The 17746-nt window shown below is 41.7% G+C and overlaps 1 protein-coding gene across 1 annotated transcript; it reads right to left on the bottom strand.

Moving 5' to 3' along the window:
• Positions 1-931: 931 nt before the first annotated feature.
• LOC124852270 (dynein axonemal heavy chain 11-like) lies at positions 932-17660 on the bottom strand. Its single transcript, XM_047340848.1, has 28 exons — positions 17518-17660; positions 16119-16352; positions 15802-15948; positions 15570-15683; positions 15340-15483; positions 14376-14558; positions 14169-14270; positions 13937-14071; positions 12469-12642; positions 12079-12314; positions 11847-11969; positions 9330-9534; positions 9040-9204; positions 8683-8823; positions 7842-8012; positions 7303-7425; positions 7022-7215; positions 6790-6938; positions 6584-6711; positions 5835-6062; positions 5557-5748; positions 4446-4574; positions 3646-3888; positions 3184-3366; positions 2985-3100; positions 2386-2498; positions 2161-2301; positions 932-2041 (listed from the first exon to the last, which is right to left on the bottom strand). Exons 1-28 carry the CDS (start codon positions 17542-17544, stop codon positions 1794-1796), a joined length of 4488 nt encoding a protein of 1495 aa, XP_047196804.1. The 5' UTR covers positions 17545-17660; the 3' UTR covers positions 932-1793.
• Positions 17661-17746: the final 86 nt, after the last annotated feature.

Below are 17746 nucleotides of genomic sequence, written 5' to 3'. Positions count from 1 at the left end.
GAAGACTGGTTCTTCATTTCCCCGGCGCAATACAATACATGGAATCAATCCTCCGTCCTCCACTTGTCTGTCTGTAGCCACTTTGGCTGCAGGGAGAAATTAAGAGCAGCACAGCAGTGTTATTAGTGCTGGAGGAGCAAATCTCATTTGAGGAGATAAGACTCCTGATTTCCACCCCCAAAAAAAACATCAGTGGCTGTAAATTGTACATCATAATGTCACTTGTTTATCGTAGCAGATGATATCGCACCTGTTTCTTCACGGGTGTAAATATCATGATGCTTCTACGACTCTCACACAGTCTGTTTGCAAAAAAATAAATGAAAAAAAAAATAAACTCGCTTTGAATACTAAACGCAAATGATTTGTTCTGACACTTTCTCTCCTGAGCTGTTTGTTCGCAGCGTTTCTGCAGGATGCAAAAAGTTATATTTGAGACTTTTAAAGACCATAATGAATAAGATTCATGAGCAGTGTCGAGTATGACAGATTTTAAGGAATATTGGAGTCCTATAATTACTTTTACATGCCCGTAATACCCCAAGTTGAGAATAACCCTTAAAATACCACGTTTTCACTCAAACTTCAGGCAAAGACAGAAGGTATTCATTCCCACAGCCAAGCCGAGTACTGAAATAAATTTGCATGCCAAACTTTGAATCCAGCCAAGACATTTCATCTCATTCTCAAGCACAACAGAAGTAGCATTAAATTAATGTTAACATAATTAAGATGTACCTAAACATATTTAAGACCTAGTTCATTATATTTTAACATATTAAAGGCCTCAAATTGAGATTATTGACTTTACAACCTTACAATGTACAACTTCTTCTACATAACTCAGACAAACTTTGATCTAAACATCTCGGTTTTTAATTAAACTCGACCAAATCAGATAAAAAAAACAACATGTGAGGAGAGATAAGGAAACTGTGTCTTTAGAGGTTTTATTTGGTTCTTGTTAAGTTCATCAGATGCTAACAGAGACCGCAGACAGATAAAGGATGGGTAATCTAATGTGTTGCTTTCTCATAGAACGCAATCAGAGTCTTTGAATAGGTTTTCTCCAACAGGCCCCCGGCTGAATGAATTACACTAGTCTGTTAGTATTCTGCCGCTGCCGTACAAAAGGTCAATGTCAAATGCACCTCATTTAAAAGTCAATAGCGGCCATGCACATCATCTCCTGGGAATTCTGTCCGGGAACCCTCCAGACGGCATTGTGTATCATTCAGTTAGCAGAGGGCAGCCAGGGAGCTTTTTTAATCTTGACCTTCCAATAAAATATGCTCCCTATCCCGAATTACATGGTCTAAAATGGAGACATAAGCTCCCAACAAATCATGCTGAGACTGAACCATCTCAAGGGAGAGGCTCAACAGTGTCGCACAACAGACACCACAGGTTCAGCACAGGTTCAACACAGACCTCTTTACTTTATCTTTTAATCTAAAACACAAACATACACTACAGAAACAGATGTTACATATAAACCAAGATTAACAATGTTTAGTTAGTTTTGTATATTAGTAATTATCACAAAATATGATTAAGAGGAACATTTTTCTAATACATAATTCAATACTGTGTAAAAATAACTATTTTTATAATAACAAATTTTCGCAGCCTTCGATAGAAACTGACTCCTTTTTACAACCAGCGGAGTCGCCCTCTGCTGGTCATTCAGGTGAATATAGGTTTCGGGCAATTCTGCATTGGCTTCATTTTCTATACCCAGAGTCTACGTCCAGTTTTATATACAGTATATGTATAAAACTCACTCATACGTCTCACACAGACAGCAGCAGAGCCACGCCGGCAACAATCCATTTAGCAGGAGGCTGTTTGGTTCGGAGCTGCAGCGTCCAAACATACGTGGACCCGCGCTGCTTAGTGCGGTACACCGGGCACTCGTAAGTACCTTCGAGTTCCTGCTCCTCCGCGGGCACAGCTCTAACGTACAGCACTGGCATGGCCGGACTCAGATCCCTCAGAACCGCCTCGGAGATGATGCCGGCCTGAGTGTCCCAGCGTGCTCCTGGAGGGACACGGGACACAGATTCTCATTATACCAGTGTGAATATTTCAAAAATCGATATAACATCATTGAATTCAGTAGAACGTATTGGAGGGATGTGAGAGTTGGTTTGTTCTAACCTTCCATGAAGAGACCATGGATGTAGGCTCCCTCCCGCGGCGGATGTCCAAAGTCGTCTTTGGTCTTTTTTGTCACATCCACAGTCAGAGTCATCTTATCCAGAGGCCACTGGTTCTTACGTGCGATGCTCTGCAGCACAGCTAGAAAAAAAAGAAAGGAATCTGCCAGTTAATATTTCTGGTGCACACGTCTTTCTCAATCACTGTCACTAAGTGGGGCCTCACCTGTGAGAAAGGACTGAGGGTTGAAGAGACCTGGGAGCCAAACTACTGCAGGGAAAACAAAGTCCTGAGTCCAAGTGTCCAGCTCCCGACAGCTGATCATCAAATCACCGAACCTAATGGAAAAAAACATGCATTAAATCTATTGTGCCTGAAGCTGTTACAACACAAGGGTCATGCTAACTTTTTTTGAAAACAATTTTTTCGGGTTATCATACACAAAGTCAGTTTCACAGGGAAACACAGTGAAGGCCAGATGAAGTATATATTTTAAGATTTTACTTCATGGCTTATTGCTGAATTGCTCCTCCTCTGAGTCTGGGCTCCTGACCTCCAGGACCAAAGGTGACTGAACTTTTGCCGTCGGGGCCCCTCAGCTCCTCGAACTTAGCATTTATCTTCATTGTTGCGGTTTTATTTCGTTTTATTGCATTCCATAAATTCTCTAGTATTTTTATTGCTTGGTTTTATTGAGTCCATTTATTTCTCTTCTGTTTCAGACTTGTAAAGCACTTTGAGATTTTGTTTTTGAAAAGTGCCATATAAATACAGTTTATTTACTATTATTATAAGCCACAGTTTTATTTGGAATGAGCAGTTACCATTGAGCAAGTGTTTTAGTAGAGGGATAAGCCAGTCGTGCCCAAGAGTCTGGGACCGAATCGCTGAACAGGGACGACTGCAGAGTCTCCATGCTGGAAGAGATCGTGAGGTCTCCCTGTAAACAGAGAAATCCTCATTAAAGATGTAACTGTTCATAGAACATATGTGTGTTTCCAGTAGATTTCCAGTAGAGTGTACCTTCAGTCCAAGATCCAGCTCAATGAGGGACTTCCTTATTTCTGCGAGCAGGAGGTTCATTCTCTCACACTCCTGGAGACACACTAAAACGTAGGGGCTTCGCTCTGTCGCCTTTGTGAGCATCTCTGCCATGTTGTACTCGTCTGGAAGCCTCTCCAGAATGTCCTCGATGACGGACTTGACCTGAAAAATACAACAAACATGGTTATGTAAACACAGCATGTATTGCACTCCTGTCCGTCCTGGGAGAGGGACCCCTCACATGAGGCTCTCTCGGAGGTCTCTACGTTTTTTCCCCTGTTAATAGTTTTTTTTTGGGAAGTTTTTCCTTGTCGCACCTTGTTAAGCCCAATGAGACAAATTATGATTTGCGATTATGGGCTATACAGATAAAATGTGATTGATTGATAAAGGTCACTGTTGTATCCTCCTCAGTTGCTTTTTTCCTAGTATTAGTCTCACCCTCTCCTCTGAGCTCTGAGCCGCCCCCTCTCCTCTGGAGGAGTCCTGCGGCTGCAGTTCCAGCAGAGTCCTGAGGAGGCTGTCTGAGGTGACAGTCAGGCAGTCCAGCTCAGCGTTTGGATGGAGACCGTACAGAGTGGGATTCTCGGAGGGGAGATGCTCGTCAATGTAACTGTGGTAACCAGTGTAGTCCATGAACGGAGGGGCCAGGAACCCAGGGCACAGAGAGAGCTCCCCTTCAAACTGAGAAAGGAAAATTTAAGAATACAAACATTTAGCGAGAAAGCGACAAAAATTGTGACAGTGAAATTTGAATCTAAACAGCCCTCGTAAATCTGAATGCAAGCAAAGTTTATCTTGTGTGTTTGAATTCAATATAACGGACAGCATGGTGAACTGGCAGAGAGATAATTATTCCTCTGCTAGAGTGAAACAGATGAGGTCCAGTTGAAGCTCCTACAAACTAAAAGTACCAAATAAACGTGATCTAAGTGAGGGCAGAAACATGAGCAACAGCAGAGACTTGAAGTGCAACGCTGCAGTTTAGGTTGTCATCCCAAGAGGGCACCATTTACCTTGACAACACCTCAGAGAAACTAAAAACCTGCACATTTTCTTCCCCACAAAACTGAACATGATCCTACATTAAGTCTGTGTCAAAATGAATGAGTTGAATAAAATCAACATTTTTTTTTTAAATGTTGAAAATTATAAAGTGAAACCGGTTTGAATTAATAGTGCAATAGATTAGTTAAAACCAAATAGATTTTTCTTAGCCCACAACATGGAAACTGACTCACCATTTTCGGATGCATGAATTCTTGCAGGTAGGTTTTACACAGTCTTCTGTCCCAGTCGTCGGTGATGTGTCCTCCATACATGATCTCTCCGAACAGGAAGCACAAGTCCTCCCACGGCACCTGCATGGACTGTGATAGTTTGGAGCCAAACATAACATTTAAATTAAAATAATAATGATACGGTGTCTTTAAATAATTAGGAGCATCTTTAATTTTAAAGACAAACCTTATTAAAAACACTTCCAGGATCTAATTCTTTCTGCATTATTCCACTTCTTTAAAACTTCAAGCAGTAACTATAAGATCTCTTACATCAAATGAGCTCGTTAAATAAAGATAACTGTGGTGAAATGAAACAAACTTATGTTTCTTTACACAAACTGATTTGAGGTATGACAGAAGTGTCTTCTCCTCAGTGGGAGATTATGATCCGTGAGGGTGAAGGAGGAAGAAAAGAACCTGTGATTCATAACAAATTACAAAAGCTGGAGGTTCACAATCATTTGTACCTGTATTGTTTTGCAAATTGCTTCCTTCATCAGCTCTAATTGCAGTGATCACTTATGTAGCGTTGTGAACTGTCACATTGGCTGCATGTAATTACATTTAGGATAACGCTTCATTGCCCTCCTAATGAATTCTCTGTATACGCACATACAGGTTACTGTTTGGTTAACATAATGAAGGACATTCGTTTTTGGAGGGCAGAATACCTCTGAGACATAATTGGTTGTGACCAGAGTAATAGGAGTTGTAAGAGAAATGCATTAGGAGCTGTGAGGGGTGCAGCACCCTCAGAATGGATTTTTTGTCTTCATGAAATAAAGCTAAATTATAGGTTGTGTTGTAAGAAAAGAAATTCAGGGGAAAAAAAGATAAGGAATGAACTTTTTCTCCACAAATAGCAGTTGAACAAAAGATTTCAATAAATAATGAGACACCGTGCTGTAATTTAGCATCTCTGCCAATAATGCTACTGCCAGCACCATTATTAATATAAATTTACAGGGAGTAAGAAAGCGGTGAAAGAAAAAAAAACAATTAAACTTATATTAATGTCAATAACGATATGAATAAAAATGAAAAATGTGATAAAGAGTGGTAAAAATACTTTGCTGTTGGCTTCTAAGTAGTTGTACAAGATGTTTGCTGAGATGGTGAGGTCCCCAGTGCTGATGGGGTAGTTATGGTTCCACCCTTGGGAACCAAATTTACGGCGCTCTGTGACACAAGCGTGAAAAAAGCAGAGGGAGAAAAACATCGAGTTGAACTCCTGTTCCCTGGAACACAGATCCAAAGTGTCCTGGAAAGAGAGTAAGAGAGAAACATGACAGTGAATGCCATTGATTTCAATTCTTTTTAAGACATTATTCTACATTTCCAACGCACTTGACTGAAGTTGTTGAGGGCTGCGTGCAGACTGGCATTCATGCCGGTGGGTGGCTCATTGGTGATTTTGATGGCGTCCTCCAGTATTCCTCTGGGGATCACGTGCTTCTCTGGACTTGATGCTGGTTCCCCGGTGATGAAAACTCTGTAGTTGGGGTGACTGTCGACCGCTGCCGTCTCCAGAAGAGAATCTAGAGAGGGCAGCCAGCAAGCCACGAGGTGGACGTTCTGGAAAACAGAAATTCCAAAAACGTTAAGAAAAGTAGACAGGCACTTAGAGAGCAAGAAGAAATTCCTTAATCCACTTAATTATCTGGATCCCTTCTAAAATTGTATGGATTCTTTTCTGGCTTGTGCCTCACCCCTCCACAAAAATTCTTGGAAATCGGTTGAGTAGTTTTTGCATAATCCTGCTAACTAACAAACAGACACTGGTGGAGATACAGATCAGGTATATCATGTTATACGTTGATAAAATAGTTACTTTTTGTATAAAGTTATATTTTTTTAATACGAGGGAGATTCGTTTCAAGAATATCTCCCTGTGTTCTGAACTAGTAAGCAATGACTTGGCTGCAGCCTCTTATGCAGCTGATGCACCCAATTATGTGTTTTATTGAACCAAATTGAGTTTATTTCACTTGCTCAGGGGGTGAGATAATATGATTATAAGCATTATTGCCGGCTGGCTTGAAGAGCGGCCTGATGTCGCCACAGTAATCTAGTCACTAAATACGAAAAGTCCCTACCTGCAGAATGACCCAGTGGCCCAGTTCAGAAGCGTTCCTCAGAGCCCTCTCGGCCACCTCTTCCTGCCCCTGTCCCAGAGACACATTGTGCAAAGTGCCCTGGTCGATGGAAAACCCCAACTTCAGACCTGCAAAGACAGAACACTGTGAATACTTACCCGGCCAAGTGATCGGGAGGTGTAAATATCAAGCAACACACACGGTACCTAGTTTCTCTACGTCTTTGAGTGGATCCACTCCAGGTGAGAGGATGAAGAACACGGGGGTGGAAGGGCCACTTTCCTCAAACAACTTTTCAAATTCCAGCCTGGCAGCATCCACGTACTTTGTTCCCATGTTCTCCTCCACAAAGTTCCTGTCAGTAAATGTTTTTTGTTTTTTTTAGTGATGGACTGTTCAACACTTACCAATACAAATGTAACGTGGTTATTTACTCACCTCAGAGAATAGGTCATCCTGTCGGGGCGAAGCGCTCGCAGGATAATGAGCTTCTGCAGGGAGCTCTTGTTCTTCCAGTCCTGGGGAAGTCTTTCCTTTTCAGGACAACTGGATTCCACAACCTTCCTCCAGCGCTTCGGTGAACTCTCCATGTCTCTGTCCAGTCCACTGAAGTTCTCCATTGTAGATATTGTCTGCACTCAAAGAACAAACACTGTAAGACCTCTCTCGGCAGTGTGAAATGATATACAGGGATATGTTAATTATAGTCTATAATGTACCTTAATGGCTCCCCAGCTATATGGAGAGAGGAAGGACACAGGACTGTGTTTGCTCGCTTCCACAGGAAAACGGAGAAGGAAGTCAAATTCCTCAGCGTCAATCAGGTCCTGTTTTAGTAGAATCTGATGGAAAAACAGTTTGTGTTGATCAATGTAGGATTGATCTCCGTTCAATCATTTCCACAACAACTGACGATGACATGAAAGCTGACAAGGGGATCGGGTAAACTCCAACGGGCTGAAAAAGTACCTGTGAATGTGAAAAAGCCACATGAAGGACAGACGTCAGAGCATCACTTCTAAGGCGAAAAACAGTTGCCGCAATGACAGATAATTGCATTATGCCATCGGAACCAACCCCCTTGTCAGAACCAACTGTCTGAACCGCGGCCGCGGATGCAGGGTGTGAGAGGTAATCAATGGCAGCGTATGGCCCTGCTGACTTCTTTTAATTGAAGTTAATGTGGGGGCAGAAAAGTGCTGTGATTGATGAGGATGACAGGAGGCCCCACCTTTGAGGGCGGCCCTGAGTCCCTCACCTGGAAGGCGGTGTGTGACAAGAAGGTTAACTTGTCTCTCTCAAACAGGCCCTGGCAGGTGTACAGGAATACATAATAGGTGATGGCCTCTGCGAGGGTGTGCACTCTGGTCCTCACATCCTCGTCCCATTCTGCACGCTCCATCGCTTTGTTAAACACCGAGTTAAAGGTCTGAAACACAACAAAAGGGAGGATCAGTGCTATTACAAGGACTATCACACAGACATAAAGCCGTGAACCCAGGCTCTGCACTGGGCTGAGGAGCAAACACATAACAAATACTGATGTTTTGGGGCAAAAAAACATATATTTAAGCACATTTTTTTCTAATCAGTAAAATCTCTAGTCATTTTGTGACATGAAAAAGTCTGGATTAATTGGGTCTGGACATCTCCGGAGTTTGCCTTTCACATATGAAGAAGGCAGCAGGAGATTTTCAGAGTCAGACGCGTTCACAACAACAGTAAAATCTCATCAGCAGCACATGACGTATTAATTTAATTACAGAGATCACGTGTTTTGGTTGGTTCAAACCTGCCATTGGCCCATATCCCCAAAATTCTGACATCTTTCCAAGTTGACAGCATCTTCTACATATATAGCTCCTCTTTTTTTATCCTGATATAATTTTGAATAGGGGGGCTGGCAGAAAAAACTCTGAAAAATGACAGCAGCAACTGACTCAGACATTTTCGTTCTCACATATTATTTAAGAAGATCATCCAATGTCCAAAAGCAGCACAAAACAAACAGGACAGATTTGAAAACAAAGCAAACTGAGTACTGTTTGAAATACTGCAGTGTTTGCTCCCTGAGAGCATATCAGGCCTAAAGGTTTCACCTTGAGAGAATACTGGTACATGGGGTTAATCTTGCTGAGGTCACTGATGATGAAGAAGAGGAGTGACGCTCTCTCAGCTGCGGGGCGGTAGAGTTCTCGAGCCTCGTTGATCTTTGTCTCGTTCTCTCTGGCCTCCACCACCTGCGTGTGCCAATTGCACAAAATGAGCTATTAGGCTCTCAGTCATGCTCCAAAACCCTCTCATTACACATATTCCTAACTACACATCATTTGCAGCTAATGCAATAAAATGAGGCGCTTTCTGTTGCATGACATTCAAAAACACTTGAGTGACAAAAAAAAAACTAAACTACTGTCTGACAACTGCAAGGAGCCTGTTAGTGTAAAAAGCGTCACCTTGTACTGAATGTGAGCGGCTGTGGTCTTGGTGTTCTCAAGTTGCTCCACGAGAGAAATATCGCCGAGGAAATTACCACAGGCCGCAGAGAGGCGACTCAACAGGTCGTCCTCCAACCTCTTCAGCTCAATCTTGAAGTGGTTCTGTTGGGTGGTCAGCTCCATCTTGGGAAACATACACAAAGTTATTCAGATTTTACTATTCTATATTTCAGACTGTGATTGTGCATTTAAAATAAAGATTAAATGAAAATGGTCTAAAGCTTTCGTGGGATGCTTAAGGGGGTCACCTTTAGGGCCTCCAGGTCGGGCCTTTCTCGGGACACCACCTGTCCCAGCAGCTGTTCCTCCAGCCCCACAGGGGTCACTGTGAAGTTAATGAGGGTGGTCTGGGCCTGGAGCTCAGGTGGGAAATGGGGATTGGCCAACTTGGTGTGAAGTATGAGCTGGAAGTTACTGTTGTATTCACATAACTTCCCCCCAATTTGAATGTACCTGGAAAACAGAAAAGTACGTGTTGACATAACCGCCATGTTCGGTTATTATTCTGTTTTAAAATGTTATCTCTAATAAAAACAGTGGCCTTTCGTGTTTAGAGCATAGACTGCACATAAAGATGGCCGACACGTCTCCACTTCCTCACACTACCCAGAAATTAAGATTTTTTTAGTCTAGTTCATGTCCCATCCACTAACACGGAGAAGGTGGGATTTATGACTTATGCTGCAGTGAGCCGCCCAGTCGTCGATTGGGACACTTTGGCTTCACTTTTGGGGAGCTACCATGTCGTCCATCTTTAGATGCAGTCTGCGTATTTAGATCTAATGTTTGCAATTCAAACCGTCTGCTGTAAAGAAAATAATAAATAATAAAATCTGCCTGACAAGAGCCATAAATATGATTGCAAATATGACAACAAAGTTTAATCTGCTTTAGTTACTTTGTTTTTTTTCCTCGTTATAACTGCATTTCAACTTTCAAAGTGAGAGAGTGAGGGTGATCGGAAATATCACCTGTACAAGGACAGCGCAGGTGATTTATCAAATTAAAACAGAACAATGACAATGATAACGATGTGGATGATAACGATGGTTATCAGTGCTCGTCCTCTGTGTCTTGAAACCTGTCCATCCGAGCTTGCCGACCTCACACTTGTGCGCCGCAACTTCTGACAGCCGACAGAACTTCACTCTAAACTGTTGACAAATAATCTTGAATAAATATGACAGATTGCCACAGCGGCAGCCAATTTTTATCTGTTCCTGCATTTCAATTAAATTAGCACTGGCTTGACGAACCTGGTGGCTTTTCATTTTTCTCTAATTACCCCTTAGATGTCAGGCAAGGCCCCAATTTTACAGCACAGGTTCCTCATGGCCTGGGTCTGGTTCAACTCTATATCTTCACAAGCCAGAATTAATGTACTATTGATAGAACCATTACTCCACCAAATTAAAGTCCTTGCTGATGGATTGGCTTGTAGTCTTCCGTCAGCCATGAAAGGAATAATTAGTATTCATTACTTCACACTCTACAACATTCCAATTATTAATGAACTTCAGCTGTGGAGCCCTACCAGATCCATCATGGCTGCCCAGCAGGTTGTATTAATCATCGACAGAAACAAGTGTGCGGGTCATCTACAAGGGATAAACTTATAATCAGATTTACCGTGATGAATTGTTACGTCTGGACAGACAGGACGTCAGAAGGAGCTCATGCACCAAGAGGCTCGATATGCATGGTCATACAGAGCTCAGGGTGAGGAAGACGTAAACGGTTTTGCAGGGGAAGTCAAAGCACGATGTCGATATTGAGTATTTTCAATTATTTTCTGTAAAATATCCAGTTTAGAATTTTTGGGTGTGTTTAGGGTGTAAGTGTTAACTGAAAAAAGAAAGTGGATTTTAGTGGGCAGCAGCAGTTTGGTTTAAAAATCAAGTTCTCATCATGGACGTGATGTGTGAGTTACTGATAAAGATTTGAAATCAAGTGGCGTTGGTGGTGAAGCCTTATTTCTAATTAAATGACAAAAAATCCCCAAATGTGTCCCCACTACTTGACAAATGACACCAAGTTATGATTTAAGGATAATCCACAGGCAATGAGTCATGTTACCGAGTATAAAGCTGATTCAGTCATTTTATTATTCGGTTTCCAGATAAATAAATGCAGACAAACGGCAACGGATCACCTCTCAGGGTTGTGAAATTATTGAAGCTGAATTGAGTTTGCCATAATGATGGAGGACCCGTGAATTAAGTGCGTTACATGCCAGCTTTCTGTGGCCGACAGGAGTCCTTATACATAACCATGACTGTCCTCAATTCGGCTTTTTACACTGAGGCTCAGCTGTTCAATATTCATCACACCTAAAGAATATGAACACACAAATATACATCTATCACCCGTCTTGATGGGCCAATCAATATGCTGGCCACAGGGATTCAGGGCACGTGCCGTAAATTCATTTATAATCTAAAGAGCGGGCAATAATAATGCATTCAGTCATGTCTTACTGGTGTTTCAGCGCTCACTGAGATTCAACCATCTGGCAAATCTGCTCCTATTGTCTCACACCACAGACACTTTGTGATGGGCTGTGGGCATATCGACTTGTGTATCAACAGGGATATAAAGAGCACTGCAACATTGATTCAACTTGTTTTTGTGGAGCAACAGCAAAACAAAGTATTTACTCTCGGTAGATAAGCTGGTTTGATGCCTCATATACGTATTTTGTATTGTTTTTTTTAATCTTTCTAAGAACAATAATGTTAATGTAATGTTGCAGGTTTACTACCAACCTTCCTCTGTTGATTGTGTTTCTGCCCAGCAGCGGCTCCAGGAGGGGATCTACCTTTTCTGGCAGATTCTCTATCAGAACCGTTTCACCACAAGTCAGGGCTCGTTCTATCACATCTAGATATCTGCAGGGTCAAAAGCAACAGAATAAAAATGTAATTTATATGGTATATTAGCACTCCCTGGCATATTAAAATGGGGATTGCAAATAGACAGATAGCTCCCCCCTCTCACCCCTTCTGTCCCAGCTGCACCACCCTCAGCTCTGACCCTAGCCGCTTTCTGATCCACTTGATGCCCTGCTGCTGTGGGTCAATGATGAGTGGCCAACGCTCACTGGTGGTCAGGATGGCAGCGTTCTCGGTGGACATCCGATCATTTGGCAGGCCCTGGTTATGCCAGGCAGCCACGGTGGCATCATCTGTAAGCATGAGGATGGGATCCAGGCCGTCTGTCAGGGGTACGGAGACCTGGAACAGAAAGCAGGGAGTGATGTCACTCCTGAGGCACAACTGAGACAGATGAGCCTCAGCTCACAGACTTCACAGTGGATCTTTGTAAAGAGAACAATTTTACTCTAAACCAAAATAGAAGTCTAAAACAGTTAAAAAATACTGGCGTTACCTTTTGAGACTGAAGGAAGGGGATCCATGAATTGTTCAGAAGCTCCACACGATACTGCCTGGTGAAATATCCCATGTAAGACACGAATGCTGACGTGAGGAGGACGTCACCACACAGGGTTTTCTGTTGCTTTTCATACTGAACAGTTGCTTGGGACCATCGCTCCTTCTCTGACTGCAACACACAAAGAGCAGCCCTCAGTATCATTAAAAAATAAATAAACAGGAATCAATCAAAATAACTGATTTACAATGAGAATTCATGTGAAAACACTTAAAACCAAAGGAATAAAGAGGACTCTACAATGCAGAGAAATGTACAAGCTGGGCAACCTGCCACACACACACACATTTATTTCACAAACTGAGAAAATGTAATAAGTAAAGCATACAGCTGCAATCCCCTTAAAATAGCTTTGGAAGTTTGATTCACTCAGCATCAATTTAGCATTAATTTAAACCTTCAATACCAAGACTGTGACAGCCCAACAACAATAAATCACGCATGGCATTTTCTTACAAGGGGCTGTGAATGTAGAATATGTCACATAATAAATTCTCGGACAGTTAAAAATCACTATAATTTTACTCTAATGTATTATGGATTGCCTGTAATATCACTCAGTCCGGGGTGAGACACTGTTAATTTCCAACAGCTGTTGAGGCTTTGAGGTAAGTTAATGATTAAATATAGACGGCCTGATTTATTAGTCTGAACACTATTGCTTCCAGGTCAATGCCATAAAGACAAAACATTTATCTTGATATGCTTAAAAGCCAAGCTGTTCCATGCAAACCACATTTATTTTGCAGAATAAGAAAGTCGAACTTGCAGAATAGCCACTGAAATGCCCATCTTTTATTTCACATTAGCATCCATACAGATAATAGATGCTGCAGCCCGACAAAAAAAAGTCAGGCACAGCGACGCCAAAGTGTTAAAAATAATTTTCAACAAATCATACAAATGTGCAGCATTACACATTTATATATTCCGTACATTTATATTCCATAACAATTTGTTAAAACATTTTTGGAGAATGAATTATTGCCGCACCAAAGATAAACTAGAGCTTGTGCAAGGACGTGTTCACACACACAGACACACACTGACAGAGAGCGGTGTTAGTGTAACGTTCTTGCCATCTCTCTCCCTTTCTCCATTTGGAAAGCGTTCAGCGAGCCAGTTGCCCAGTTCAGCCATGCGTTGTCTGTGGTGCAGCCCTCTCTACCTGTCTCACAAGTCCCCAGTATGCTGCTGGGCCAGGCTGTAAAATCTCCCATTGCCTGATCTTCTCATGCAACTGTCAGCTCATCCTGCCAAGACATAACAACTTCTAGTCCAGATTATTGATGCAGTTCGATTTACCAGCACCTCTCCATGCGTGCCTCCGGTAAATTAACGGTTTACTTTATGCCAGGTCAGCCCCAGTGACCCCACCGAACCTCCTCTATCTCTCCTTGTTTACCTCTAAGCCCTTGACCAGTCGATTGGCGAGCTCTATGGTCTGGTTGGTGCGCGCCACCTCCTCCTGACAACTGATTTTCTCAGCAGTAGCCCTTTCAAACTGTGCCGTTAGGCTCTGGACGTTGGCATCAAGATCCTGCAGGAACAAAGCAAAATGAAGCCGTGGAAATTATACAAATCTACAGTCGCTTTGAGAGTAAGTGGCTAAAGTATAATAATAATAATTCACTCACCGCCAGTTTCTTTTGAACTGACAACAGTTTGGCTGTTGCTGTTTCTAGCTCTGCATTAGCCTGTGATAATGCATGTCTCTTTGGAATGACCTCGCAATAAATCTGCAAAAAAGGAGGACAAATAAAATTAAAAAAAACAAGAACCAAATTTTTTGCAGAAAATGTATCTGAGAGATAGCTGCAACTGATCTGAAGCTGTTGTCTGACCTCATAGTATTTGACAATGTTAATAGTCCAGGCACAGAGACCAGCTGCAGCTGTAGATTTGGTCCGAACTAGATCAGGGTTAAATTCAGGTTTTCTCAGATACTCTTTTTTCACCACAGTCAAACAGGACTCAGGGATGTGCTCCTTGTCGTATGACACCAGGGCCTGCAGGAAATCATCCACCTGACAGAAACACAAATGCACGGGATACATTAATATACACACAGGAAATTTGGGCTGATATTTATTAACTTTAAATGAGAAAAAAATCCCTTACTAATTAAGAGCTAAAAATCTTAACAATTTAAGACTAGTAGCCATGGTTACTAAGAGTTTGTCATTAATGTGAACACAGATTAAATAATCACTGCTGTTTAATAAAAATATGGATCAATACTTTAAGTTTAATACTTGGCAGTGATACTACAGTATTACACTCACAGATTGAGCATACTGGTAACACTACGTGAATGTTTTTATACATATATGTAAAATATATATGTATGTACTATGTATCAGGATTTTTAATATGTATGTAAAATATATGCCCACCCACCAGCCATTAAGGGCCAGAGTAAAAATAAGTTTTTTATCTCATGCTGCTCTTGATAATATATATAAGAAGCACGTATCACTTATGTATTTTTAACAAATTCAAAAATGTAATATATCTAATATGCTAAATTACACTTTTAGAAAAGAAAAAAATTGACCCCCCATTTCATACTAAATTCAACAATTTTTTTTAAATACATAATTGTATGTTCAAACTTGCATGACCAGTCACTCACAGGGTGAGAAACGGTTAACACGCTGGCTCTGCTAGTGAGTGAGCATATTCATAGAGCCATCCAGCTGTAATGTGAGCATTGCTGAGATGCTGGGCAGGGCCAGGGTCAAGGCCCACGCACAAATTAGTTTGGCATTAATCAGGCAGATGTGATTGACACGGTGACAGCTTAACCTTGCCCATGAAGGCCCGCGCCGCCTTCCAGCTCCGATCCTTAGGCACTCGGCCGCGGGGGGCCAGCAGAACCATCACAGCTGCTGCCACATTGATCACTGCCACTGAAGGGTTTGGAAAGGCCTTCAGCTCGGTGAGATTCATCTAAAAAAAACAATAATAAACATTACGTAATCATTAGAATAACTGAACATTTGAAGGGATTTTGTGCATCCGATAAAATGCAGCACCTTGTTGAGGGTGTCCAGTGCTGCCGTGGCTGCCGTCAGCGATGGCTCTGCTTTGGCGAGGTCGTTTTCACAGTCCTTCTGTTTGACTGATACTTCTGCCTGGATTACAGAAACCTGTTCAAAAGCAAACACTTTGAGGTTAATCATAAAAACATTATGTAGTAGATGCTGTGAGATGATGAGAACAATTCCAAAAAGAGTATTAAAGCCACCATGAGACACGATATCTCACCTTCTGGGCCTCAACATCTGCAGCCTCTCTCTTGTTTCTAACCCTCTCAGTCTGAAGTCCGATCTTTGCAAGGAGAGCTTCAATGTTCTGGTTCTTTAAGGTCAATTCGGCTTCTTGCGACGCCAGCTTTGCTTGAAGATCCTCAACCTAAAAACAGGAAGAAAATCCTTATATGTACTTCAGTGTGTGATATGCTTAATGTCAGGGGGAAAAAACTGTTTAAATCAGAGAGGAGTACTTTTTAAAATTTCCCTACCAATAAATTGTACCGTAAACCCTGATATTAGCCCCCAACGGTATATAATAAAAACATGTACCTGAGCAGCAGTGGTTTGGAGTTTTTGAAGGCCGCTGTCAAGCCGGTTCATCTTGTGCTGGAGCTGAGCGCGGCTCTTCTCCAGAAGGTTCCTGTACAGGGTGATTTGCTGGAGAAAACTCTTGGGGGTGGTGTAATTGTACCTCTTCTCATTGCGCTGGTATTTTTCACTTGCCTGGTTGACACTAGTGTGAACGTAGGCCATGAAAAGACTGATGGATTCCTGGACGGCAGGCTGTAAAAAATAAGCAGACAAGCGGGGGGAGAGGGGAGAAGAGGGCGAGGTGGATTGAGTAGAGTTTAACATCCCCAACCTGATGGGGACTGAAATATTATCTTCATAAATTTTGAATTCATCTACAAGTTTTGCCATCTTACTTGGCTGGCCCTGACTTACTCAATCTGAAATTTAGGTGCAGCTACCAGGAATGATTAGGCTTTGAAACCTCTATGAAAATAATGTGTTCAGACCACTGACGTGCAGCTTGTAAGACATGCACAATGTTTACATTATCTCGGATGCCCTCCAACTTTCTGAACACTGTCTTCAGTCGCAGTTGTACCACTGTCCAACGAGGGATTCATCATGCGGTGCTCAATGACACACAGCCTCCATTAATCACTCAGTTAGCGATCAATTAGAGCAAAAACAAATGAGCGGAGAATACGAGGATCAAGCCTAACCATAATTCACAAAAAGCCATTGTTAATGATCAGGGAGCCAGTAGGGAAAAATCATTATTAATTAAGATCTGACATAATGGTTTTTGACAAAGCATGCTGTATTCAGTTGAGATGCGAAAAGAAGTTGCTCATTGATTGGCCTCGTGTAACAACTATTAGTGGGTTGTGCGTTTCTAACTTTAAATAAATGATCATTTCATTTCTTGTATTCCTGCCTCTTTACGAAGATGAACAATCATTAATAACTTTTGGATATAAGGTCTTACATATTAATGTGTTTCGACCTTTCAAAATAGTTTGCTAATGATGCAGGCTTAATTGAAAATTCCTCTTTTTTTTCTCCAAAAAAGTGTATTAATTATTTCTTCTATGTATAATTATATTACTAGAACTTAACTAGTACGACTCTACTTCTTTTCTTTTTTTATAACATTCAGGCTAAAGTTACCTGTGCAAATATTAGCGATCAATCAATCACACTGTATACCACTTTCCATTCAAACAATGTAAATGTAACTGTTAAGGAGATGCAATCGTAAGAAAGATACAATGATAATGACAATAAAATAAATACTAATGCCACATTTTCATCAGTACTATTGAGACAAAACATTTTTCCTGCACATAAACATAAACACACACACACACACACACACACACACACACACACACACACACACACACACACACACACACACACACACACACACACTTACAGAGCGGAGAGTAACAGTCTGGCACATGTTCACATATGTGATGACACTTCCTGGTTGTGACAGCTGTGCCTCCTTAGAGGGTCGTTATGTGCTTAATCACTCTTCTCTCATTAACATAAATGATCCTGGGTTGTGATGGTTCCACTGCTATGATGGAAAACAATGATATGCCTGCACTCACTGTGAGTCTCCAGGCATGTGTTCAGCAATTTGTCAGGAGCTCAGCAGA

Source organism: Hippoglossus stenolepis, chromosome 8, assembly GCF_022539355.2.
Source record: "Hippoglossus stenolepis isolate QCI-W04-F060 chromosome 8, HSTE1.2, whole genome shotgun sequence".
In the NCBI taxonomy this organism is placed as follows: Eukaryota; Metazoa; Chordata; class Actinopteri; order Pleuronectiformes; family Pleuronectidae; genus Hippoglossus; species Hippoglossus stenolepis.
The sequence above is the reverse complement of the archived record's forward strand: the minus strand, read 5'-3'. Positions and strand labels throughout refer to the sequence as shown.